Source organism: Cheilinus undulatus, linkage group 9, assembly GCF_018320785.1.
Source record: "Cheilinus undulatus linkage group 9, ASM1832078v1, whole genome shotgun sequence".
Lineage (NCBI taxonomy): Eukaryota > Metazoa > Chordata > Actinopteri > Labriformes > Labridae > Cheilinus > Cheilinus undulatus.
Window position 1 is genome coordinate 38,440,002 of NC_054873.1, and position 11,859 is coordinate 38,451,860.

An 11,859-nucleotide genomic window follows, 5' to 3' on the forward strand; every position below is an offset into this window, starting at 1 on the left:
TTGTCGCACCTAAATTGTGGAATGAGCTTCCTCTTGAAATCAGGATGTCCCCCACCTTACCTACTTTTACATGACATCTTAAAACTTTTTATTCCTTGGCTTTTAACTCAGCATGAGAGTTGTGTGATCTCCTGTGTGTCTTTTTTTTTCTTTAGTTGCTTTTATCTGTTTTTATTTGCCCTACTGTGTGTGATTTTTAAAATGGTTTTAGTTCCTGTGAAGTTTTTATGTATTTTAATTGTTTTAGTCTCTATGCAGCACTTTGGTAAACATAATGTTTTGCAAAATGTGCTGTATAAATAAAGTGGATTGGATTGGATTGAACCTCACTTCACAAACATGCAAATATGCATAATATTCACACAATACTGGACAATTGGTATGGGAGCTGCTTTGCTGTATATAAATTTAGGCTCTTATTTAGAAATGTGTTGCAAAAAGCATAGCCCTTAAGAGCAATTTTAAAGGCTGCGTGGGAATATGAACATTTTGTCATCCTCTGCAGAAACCGTGGAAGGGCACTGCTTCATGTTCCCACATTGTGATTCAGTATCAGAACAGCTGCGGTGGAGGCTTAGCATATGAGCCACAAATTAATAAAGGGTTTTAAATGTTTCACACAACTCCTTGGAAGTGCAGGTGCTTTAATAATGCTGATTTGGTGCCTGGTTCTACAAGATACATTTTAAATGCTCCAGTCGTCTCAGGTTTGAAGGGTGCCTTATCCAGACCACATGTTTCAGCTCCTTCCACAGATGTTCAATAAGATTTAGATCAGGGCATATAGAAGGCCACGTCAGAAATAGGCCATTGTTTTGTTCTTAACCAGTCTTGGGTATTTTTAGATCTGTGTTTTGGGTCATTATCCTGTTGGAGGGCCCATGATCTGTGACTGAATGTTTTCATGAAACTATAAAATGTCTCCCATTTGATATGTTGTTTATGTTCTATTGTGAATAAAATATGGGTTTATGAGATTTGCAAATCATTGCATTGTTTTTATTTACACATTTTATGCAACTTTTTTAATCAGGGCTGTAATTGGGTAATATATAAGGTTGTTGTGAAGGTATTCAATCTGATCCAGAGTGATTTAGCTATAAAAACTGTCATCCCAACAACCAAAACACAATGTACCTTAAAAGCTAAAAATGTAAATGTTACCAATACTGAATAAAACATTTATTCAAAAATACGTTTTTGTGTGTGTGTGGGTGGCTGTGGGGGTGTGTGTGTGTGTGTGTGTTATGATTGACTAGCTTTATACAGGGTATAATATAGTAATAAAAATGTCAGGGCAAAGCTTACCTCCCTCTCTTTCCCTCTGTCTTTGCAGTCCTTGTTGCTGATTCGCCAGGAGATGGTAGTTTCCCAGAAGAAGCTTGGCGATTTTTGTGAGGCTCTGAAGCAGTACTTGAAGAATGTCTCCACTCAGAGGGACTGCTTTCAGTAAGTCTCATCACTGTTTCCCCATTTTCACAAGTTCTCTGCTGGGACTGCAGTTTCAGAGTGCAGCACTACAACCCTAATCGTCTTTAATATTTAATGTTTCTCATTTTTAGTGCCAGGACCTCAGTGATATCTTACTTTATTAGGTTGAGCCTCAGATATCCCCTCTTTGGTTTTGGTTCTATCTGTGTTTCTTAGTGTTCAGGGGCATGCACACACAAAACACTTGTGTAGTCGGAAGTGGGTATTTCATCATTATCTTTCCAAAAGATCACAAAAGCTGCTGTAACTCCCAGGTGGTTAGGATCTGTGAGATTGTAATATCATGCAGCATTGCAGATAAGATTGCACCTTTAATATAGTTTTCTCTATATACTGTACCTATTATAAACCTCCTGTGCATTCCCCTCAGAACCTTGGGGTGCTGTGAATCACTGTAATATCCAGAGAAACTCAAAAGGCTTTATGCAGAGTACAGAGTCATTTTCTGCACATGCCCTTGGCAAGACTTGAAGGGTGAAGTTCTGCTGCATTTCTTCTGTTGGCTTTATAGTTTCTCACAGTAGCTGCCGTAGTCTGTAATTTGAAAAAAGAGTGTGAGAGAGTCACAGAGACAAAGGTGCAGGGCTGTTACCATTTTATACAAAAAAGAAAGCCTGAGCAGCTGAAGAAATAATGGCCTTTTGGGTCTTTGAAGGTATCATTCAGTATCCATCACATGCTTTTTCTCCTCTTCTTTTTTGGACACTTTGAGCTGCAGAAATAAAGTTAAAACACATCAATGACCATTTACCTTTAAAGGTGGGTGGTTAACATACTGTATTAGTAGGATTAGCACACTTACTTCTTAACGAGCAAAGAGCACCATTCATTTATATCAAGTGTTACATTTATAGCTATTTAATATGAGCTTATTAGGCCTTGGTCTTTAGAATAACAGCATCTACACAACCTAAACAGCAATGCTGAGTCTATTAACACACAGAATTCAGATAAAGAATGCTAAAATGATCAGATAACTGTAGATTGAGTTCATAATCCTCTCACAGATTGTCATGAGAGATTCATTACATTATATCTAGTTGTTACAAAGACAAGAAGTATAACAGCTTTTAAATGTAATACAAACAATAAATCAGTGACAAGACAACTGTTAAAGTAAAAATCTGGAAAATAGTGTACAAGATTCCATTTATTTAGACTTTCTTTACAGCAGACTGGGGGAAACTTTCTACATAACATGTTTTGTTTCCAGTGGGACAGCAATTGAATCTGCAGAAGAATGAGAGAATGTCCTGGAAGAGTCTAGTTTGAAAATGGGGAACAATGGGGTGTGCAGATGACAAAATATACATTTAATGCTGCCACTGCCATGGCAAGTGCCTCTTCTACCTTTTTAATAAAGACAGTGAATTCATGCAATGTCTTTCTGACTGTGTACAAGCATTGGAGTAGGGTCTAGAGATCATAAAGGCTATTGTCTTTGAGGTAAAACACTGAGACATGCATAACCGGAAGAAATCTACTTCCTTGCATCGCCTGACAGTTTAGTTTGAGACTTCCCAATAAATGAGTTTGGATGTGCCTTACTAAGAATACGGTTGTTACTGTGAGATCATATCGTATTGTAGATGGACGAAAGTATTTGGTCATTTCATCATTTCACCTGCAGGGACTGTATTCAAATACATGTGCTTTTCAGGAGTTAAAGTTGAAGTTGAAGTTCAGCTACAGAATCAGCAGAGCGCTGGCAAATTTGGCCCCATGCTCAGTGATTTTACATGGTCTCATACTGACTGTGGGATATCCAGCAGGGATGAACACTGATGAACCGTCTTATTGCAAGGGTGAGAGCCATCCCAGTACCATTCATCCAGCCATCCAAAACTACTGGGAAAGGGGGATTAAATCCATGAATTTTCCTGACATAATTTTGAGAGGCATGAAGCCACAGCACTCAATAGCATTGTTAAAGTCCATCCATCCCATCCATCCATTTTCTATACCACTTATCCCGTTGGGGGTCGCAGGGGGGCTGGAGCCTATCTCAGCTGTCATTGGGTGAGACTGGTCACCAGTCAATCACAGGCAGTACCATTCAGAACAGCCCATTTTGTATCTATTTTGTATCTATTCCCTGACTGCATTGCACCAGTTGTGAAGTTTGATGGAGGAGGGTTGATGGTATTGGGCTGTTTTGGGGGGTTTGGGCTAGGTTGTGCCTAAAGTTTGGGGAAGGCCCTTCTCTATTCCAGCATGACTGTGCCACAGCGCACAGAGCAAGTGCAAGAGCTGTGTGGAAGAAATTGACTGGCTCACAAAGAGCCCTGACCTCAACGCCAACAAACACCTTTGGGATGAACTGGAGAGGAGATTGTGAGCCAGGGCTTATTGTCCAACATTAGTGCCTGACCTCATAAATGCTGTACAGAATGAATGGGCGCAAATTCACACAGAAAAACCCTTATATCTTCTGAAAAGCCTGCCAAAAAGAGTGAAGCCTGTTAAAGCTGCCAAAGGGAGGGGGGTTAACTCCATATTAAAGAACATGTAATTGAATACAATGTCCTTACAGTCCCTGTTGGTGAAATGGCAGAATACTTTTGCTCATATATTGCGGGTATAATTATGTAAATTTTTTGCATACATGTTTATGTGCATTTCACATTGGGCTCAGCTGTAAGATACATTTTGTTTTCAGTTGATCAACACCTGTATTTTAGGGCTGATAGGGAAATGTTATCATGCTTAACTAAAACAGTGAACATTTTAATATTTGTAAAACTTCTGGGTGGATAATAGCTTTAGAAATACTTGTTGTGATTCCATATTCAAACATTCAAAGACATTTGTGCCAGTAGAATATCTGCCATATTATCTTTCTTTTTAGCTCAATGTGAAAATGAGATGGAAACACATTCAATTAGATAATTAGACATAAGAAGAAATCATGCTGCAATATTTCATTTTAATGGCACTAACCTACAAATAAAAGCACAGCTGGGTTCTTTAGAATTTGGGTATTATCTGGAAATAAATTGTGAATAGACTTGAGCTTGTATAGGGTTTTTCTTTTCATCCAACCACTTAAAATGTTTTTTTTATATTGTAGGTCACACTTACCTATTCACACAATTATAGTAGAGACTGCTTTGAAAAGTGGCCTTCAGTATTGGCTTATCCTGAATTTATATGCATTCACATGCCACTGATGCAGCTATGGGGGCCAATTTGAGTTTATGGGTTTTTTTCCAAGGAAGCATCGACACATGGCTGGGGAATGAACCCCTGACTTGCCACTGAGACATGACAGACTCTGCCACTGAACAATAGCTGCCCCAAGTAATGTTATATTATTCTAATCCATCTGTTTTCAAACCAATTTTTTGACACATCACATTCCCAAAATGTCAAAGATTTTCTAAGGTCTTTTTCACATACTCTAAGGCAGTCACACTTTCTGTTCTGATTCACACTCCCGTTCCTGGAGGAAAAATGTGTTAAATGATCTATCTAAGGTCAATTAATAGCACCCAAAGGCAGAAAGGGGCCCTCAGGTGAAACACTAGTCGTTGAGATGAAGCTTTTTTGAAATGCTAAGCATTCTGTTTTTCCCAGGGTTGATTGAACCTTGTTACTCTCTTGTTTCTAACTGTGGTGGTGGCACAGTGTGTATAAGAAACTGAATAATGCATGAAGAAGAAGCTTTGTTCATGGAGGAAGCCTGCTCATTACCTCTGAGGAGGCTTTTCTTCCCCCTGTGCGCCCTCTCCTTTCTCTCTGTTGTCTGTCCTTCTCTCACTCCCCCTTCCCTCATTTAATCTTCCCAGTCTTACTGTATAATACATCAAGTTTATTTAGTCTTTGCCTTCCATGCTCATTATTTTTAGGGTAGCTGTTTGTTTACATGAACAAACACTTTATTATATCCTCCAGCAAATCTCACACTCAAATCATTCCTTTTTACAGCCTGGTGAAGTGTTAAGCAGCAGCCTGTCCCCTCAGTGCCCTCCTCAGGTTCTCACAGGAACTGCCCTTTAACCAGTGGTTCTCAGCTCGTCTAGCCTCAGGACCACAATCCACTTCCTTAAGGAGAGATCACAACCCAAATTCCTGATATTTTTCAGCCTATCAGATTATCTATTGATGTATTTTGTGTTTGGACCATAGGGTTTTTTCACAAGACCACGTGATAGTTGTGCCTTACTGAAAGGATAAGTGCTCAGTGAGGATATCCGTAAACCCAGTGATCCCCTTAATGTTGGCCCTCACAAATAATGGTGTAGACCAATGGGCAGCAAAAAGACAGTGATTCTCCAGGGTTATCATGTAGGAACCCCCCTTTACAATCGTTAGAATCACTTGATCTTGCAACACCTCCAGGGGGCTGGACAGTGATTTTACTGTATTACAGAGCAAAGAGACAGAACAAATCAAAACACTCCAAAAACGTTTATTTTTGCCAGGCACACATTTGCAACCCACTGAAAATGTCTCTGTGGGTCCCGACCCACCAGTTGAGAGCAACTTTAGACTGTGTATGAAAGAACAATCTGGTCTCTTCCGATTACAGATTAACAATGTGATTGGTCGAAGTCATCATCCAGAAGCAAAATACAGACTTATTTGTAGTTATTGTAAATCTGCTATGATATTAGTAATGGGTTAAATTATTGTATCCAGTAAGTGAAATGTAATTTACTCCCTTCCCTATGATAGAAGTTTAATCTAGAGTAGTGTAGTTTCTGCAGAAAGTGTAGATGTTAGTCTACGCTGGATTAATAACCCTGCTGTCTAAGGGTCTTAGATGGAGTTCAGGGTGGCTGTTGTAATCTTCCGTTTTCACTGTGAGGACAGTGGAATAGTTTATCACTCTGTGTAGAAACACAAAAAGTCATGTTCAAAATAAAATACATATATCAGACAAAAAATCGACCAAAATTAATATGTTTTGTGATTTCAGAGAGCTCTGTGCTTGCACCTTAAAATTGCTTTGAAAATTGGGTTTGTGATGAGGTATTCTAAGCTTGCATAAACACAAGTTTAATTTCAAGCTGAGAAAGTACCAAAATTATATTGCACCCCCTGATCTGCATAAACACAACCTCAGCTACTCCACCTCTCTACCCTCAATGCATTTAAAGCCAGAAAATAACCGAATGGTGCCAGAATCAAATGAGTCTTTTGAACTTTCACTGCATTGGCGCTCCTGTCTCCTTCTTAATGGCTCTCAAAGAGACTGTGGTGTCTTGCCAAACAGCCTTTTTTAAATTGTTCTTAAGGAAGAGTGAAACTACTAATATATCAAAGAGTAAGGACTAGACCTGCCTTCTTTGTAAAATGTCTTGAGATAACTTTGCTGATGAATTGGCGTTATACAAATTGATTAATTTATGAACTCAAATCATTTCCCATTTTTGAATATGTTATCCTATGTTAGCAGAGGATTTCTCCCTCCAGAGTCCCCTGAAGCAAGCTGTAGTGTGGTGGCGGACTGTGCTGGTCCTGAGCACTACCTGTTTGGGCCTTTTGATTCAGCACCAGCATCGCTAAAGCCTGAGCTCTCAGAGCCGAAGCAGCACAGGTGCAGGCAGGGGATGAGGGGATTGGTCTTTGAATGGTAAAGTCAGTTAGAGGCGGTAATGTTCCACCTTTTATATAGAGTTTGTGATGTAGAAACCTACCGATAGTACCTACCTTCTCAGAAAAGGTTTTTCAAAGCAGATGTTCGTTTGAGCTAATTAAAAGTCGTAAAATGCAGATTTTTATCAGTTTGGTGCAAATGTCAGAAATAAGACCAGCATTGATGTGTTTTATCATAGTTCAGTCACTTCAGTGTTCAGCTGAAAAAAAAAAAACGTTAAAATGTCACTACTACTTTAACCTTTATTTAACCAGCTATAGACCCATTGAGATCGAGATCTTTTTTACAAGGGTGGCCAAGAGGTCAGCAACATACATCACAGTAAATAATGCAAATGATGTGGTTAAATGCAAACTCATCAGCTGTCAGTTTTTGTCCGCTTATGTTGTTTGAATTTGAAATATACAAAAATCTTGTCCTTTCAGACTGCCATATCCGCTGTCCCTTCTGTTGTATAAAAATCAGGTTAGGGTAAAATCATAGCCATGGATTGTTATGTATTATTTGCCACTTGTGACCCAGAACACAGCAGTTCAACATTATATTGATTAAAGCATTGAGGAGGCTGTCAGAGGAAGCTATGCACCCTGTGGTTGTGCAGAATGTGTAATTAAGCCGTTCTTGTACATAAGACCTTTAAGATGAGAGATGATAACTTTGTGCTACTTCAAAGTGTTTATGATAATGTAAGGTGTTCCTGCATAGATTTGGGTTTTTGACCTCTTTAAGACAATATTTATCTTCCACCTGAAAAAAAAAAAAGTTTTATTAAGAGTTCTAAAATCTGTCATGCTAAGATTTCAAACAAGACTAATTTTCAATATGCAAGACTGCTCCATGTAAACAATCATCCCTAACATGGCACAGTCAGGGAAACATGGACTAAGAACCCATGTGGATTAGTTTCAGCATCTTTAAATACCTATTCTTTGACAAATGCAGGTCATTTTGGAGGTAAAATTAAGCCTCAGTACAATAAAGTGTACCCTACATAGTTTCTCATTGAACTGGCTCACAAAATATAACTGTCGTAGTTGCAGTATAGATTTCAAGTACAGTGCCATAAATTGAATGCAGAGAAACTAATTCACTATTTTATTGCCTTGACTCCTAAACACATTTTTGAGTAAGTTTCTTTCAATGAAAATGTTGTTACTGTGCAACTGTCATGACTAATGTTTTCTCTTTTATCAACCCCATCCTTGTTCCCCTTTACTCTTCTGCCATTTCTAATACATGCTTTCTTCTCTACCATACACACTATATTTCCTCCCTCTATAATCCCCCTACTATTCTGTCACACCTCTTTCTTCATCCATCACATACTCCTTAAAAATCCAATCATTCCCATTCTGCTCTCACTGCTCCAGTGTGACTGCAGTGCGTCTGCCAGATGGTTTATCCTTTGTCGTGTATGAGTTCTGGGATGGAGAGGAGGAGTGGAAAAGGTGAGTTTTTAATCATGTATAGCTTTATGTAGTGGCAGACTTTCTGTGTTGTTAAAAAAAAGTCCCAAATCATGAGAGAGAGTGAGTAAACTACCTTCTGAGGAGGGCTCAATGCTGCAAAACACTTCAATCTGAATGTTGATTTCTTTCAGAGTATTAAAAGCCATCACCGAGAGGCCATTCATTTTGATTTTGAGAATGCCTCTTAGTCAGCACTCTGGGTTCTGTGAAAAGTTTTGTGGAGCTGAGCATGCTGTTCTCTCCTGTCATTGTTTTCATTGATTGGCGATTGCCAAATAAAGCACCAAGAGGGCATCCACTTTTCTTCCATTACTGTCATGAGCTCTGTTGGAAAAATTCTTCCATTCACATTTAATTAGCATTCTTCAGCCATTCACCAGCTCCAGACTTGCTGAAGCACTTGAGTTGCGACAGGTCATCATGATTTAGTGATGGTGCTGGTGTCGGGCATGAGGAGAGGCTGCTGATGTAGCTGCCTGCTGATGTGAGTTTCTGCTCCACTGCTCACAGCATCCCACTTCCATTAATATTTCAACTTACAGTAAAGGCTGAGGGCTGCGCTATGCGCTTATAAGCAATGTGTGCTTGCATGTGTATGGATGGTTGTGCAGATGCTAGTCTAGTTTTTGTGTACATACATGTCAAGTTTTAACCTGTCTGTGTGTATGCCCTCTCACCTTTTTACTTCTTCCTCTAATTTCAGGCACCTCCAGTCGGCCCCCAACAAAGCCTTTCAGCATGTGAAGGTGGACACACTGTGCCAGCCAGAGGCCGTGTCCTCTGTAGCCGTGCCAGGTCAGTGAAGAAATACAGCAGAATGAAGCAAGAGTGTAAAAATGAGGGCTTTGATTTTTATAATAAGCTCAAAGGGCTGTTAATCCAATAGAGAAAGTCAGCTCGGCATTGGAGAAACATCTATGGAAAAAATGTAATACCTGACTGTTTTATTCAAAGTTTGAAACTATCGACGGAATAATAAAAGAAAAGACATCTACAGTACCTAATTACAAGGAAACAAAAATTAAAGTGTTTACATATTTACGTACAGCGCATTCAAGAAGTATTCAGACCCCTTTCACTTTTTCATTTTTGTTATGTTTCAGCCTGATCTACAGTCAAAAAAATCATTTTTATTCTCATTATCTGCACTCACTACCCCCTCATAACAAAGTGATAACAATATTTTAGAAATTTTTGCAAATGTATTAAATTGTCTTCAGTATTCAGACTCTTTGTAAAAACACTTGGAATTTTGATCAAGATTCTCTTAGTTCTCTGGATCGTTGCTGAGATGTTTCTACACCTTGCTTGGAGTCTATCTTTGGTAAATCAAAATTATTGATCATGATTTGGAAAGGCACACACCTCTATAAAAGGCCTCACAGCTAACAATGCATATCAGAGCAAGAACCAAGCCATGAGGTCAATGGAACTGCCTGCAGAGCTCAGAGAAGGATTGTTGCCAGGCACAGATCTGGGGAAAGCTGCAAAAAGATTCTGCTGTGCCAACAGTTCCCAAGAGCACAGTGGCCTCAATAATTTTCAAATGGAAGAAATTTGGCACAACCAGGACTTGCCCAAGAGCTGGTACCTGAGCCAAACCCTGCAAGCGGGGAGAAGGGCCTTTGTAAGAGAGGTGACCAAGAACCCAATGGCCATTCTGACCCCACTTGGAGTTTTTGCAAACTCCAAGTGGTTTTTCCTGTGTTTTGCTCTGAGGAGAGGCTTCAAACCTGTCTGTCATAAAGCCTAGATAAGGGCTGCATCAATGATTGTCCACACGGGAGCTTTGAAGCTCAGTCAGAGTGAACATCGGGTTCTCAGTCACCTCTGTGACAAAAGCCCTTCTCCTCAGATTGCTCAGTTCAGCCAGCAAATGAATTATTGAGGCCACTGTGTTCTCAGAAACTTTCAGTACAACAGATTTTTTTTAGCCTTCCCCAGATATGCAACAATCCTGTCTCTGAGCTTTGCAGGCAGTTCCATTGACCTCATGGCTTGGTTTTTGCCCTGATATGCATTGTTACCTGTAAGGCCTTTTATAGAGAGATTTGTGCCTTTCCAAATCATGTCCAATCAATTTAATTGATCATGTATGGACTCCAATCAAGCTATAAGAACATCTCAGCAATGATCAAGAGAACTAAAAAGGCACCTGAGCAGCATTTCAAGTGTTTTGCAAAGGGTCTGAATACTTATGGAAATGTGAAATTTCAGTTGTTTATTTTGAATACATGTTTTAAAGTTTCTAAAATGCTGTTTTCACTTTGTCATAATAGGTTACTGAGTGTAGATTATGGAGGAAAAAAATAAATTATTTTGACTGTAGCCTCAGGCTGCAATGTAACAAAATCGACAAAAGTGAAGGGGGTTTGCATACTTTCCAAATGCACTGACTGTACGTACACCTCCACCTGTGGAAAGTCCAGACTTTCAGGAAACACTGTGTGTAGCATATGGATGTTGATAAAGTAATATACTACCAAGTGATTATTGCTACATGTGAAAAAATTAAAATGAAATAATAATACTAATAATTTAATCTAAAATTAAATTTCAGGGCAAAAGAATTGCTCTTTTGACAGTTGGTTGAGACATCAATTGTAAAATTTCACATGTTGCTGAAGGTGTTAAAGAATGTTAGTGAGGCTCTGCACACCCAGAGGTCTAGGCTGTAAACTAAAGCAAGTTGATGTAAACTTATTAATAAAGTGCCCAGCATTTTGTGATATTTGAACCATTTTATTGTTTGATATATCAGAAACGATTGTCGATTGGGCCAAAGATGATATTTTATAGTAGCCTGTTATCCCAGGTCATATAGGTATAAAATAAAAACAAGCAGCTAATTACCACATTAGGTTTATAAGTTAATTAGTGCAAAGAACCATTCACTGAGTGTGTAATTCCAAATAAAAACTCGGCATTGAATAGAACAAGAGTTAGTAATGAACAGGAAACAGACGTTTTGTTAAATAACAATTACAGAGCAGAAGTGAACAACAATAATGGCTTCCTCATAATGTGGAGGCTCTGATAAGTGTTGAGCCATGAAGGCTGCCTGTGTATAATTACAAAAGCTCAAAGGCGTTGTGAACAATAAAAGCAACCTGGCACCACTGAAAAAGTCTGACACTGGCATGCTTCCATGCTCTGAGGCATAGGCTGTCAGTGACTTGAGGTGATGCCTGGCAGACTGCCATTTGTACTTTTTTCCTGTCTAACTCATTTTTTATCTATCTCTCATCATCCCACCCTCTGTTTCTTTCATCCTCACTCTCACTTTCTGTCTTCTCT

At 39.1% G+C, this 11,859-nt stretch overlaps 1 protein-coding gene across 1 annotated transcript in view; it reads left to right on the plus strand.

Annotated features, from left to right (window-relative positions):
- necab2 (N-terminal EF-hand calcium binding protein 2) overlaps positions 1–11,859 on the plus strand; it is a 192,703-nt gene that overhangs the window by 174,977 nt on the left and 5,867 nt on the right. The window contains exons 10-12 of the mRNA XM_041794674.1: positions 1,337–1,449; positions 8,464–8,541; positions 9,266–9,357. Coding sequence (XP_041650608.1) covers positions 1,337–1,449; positions 8,464–8,541; positions 9,266–9,357 — 283 coding nt within the window. The remainder of the gene's footprint in view (positions 1–1,336; positions 1,450–8,463; positions 8,542–9,265; positions 9,358–11,859) is intronic.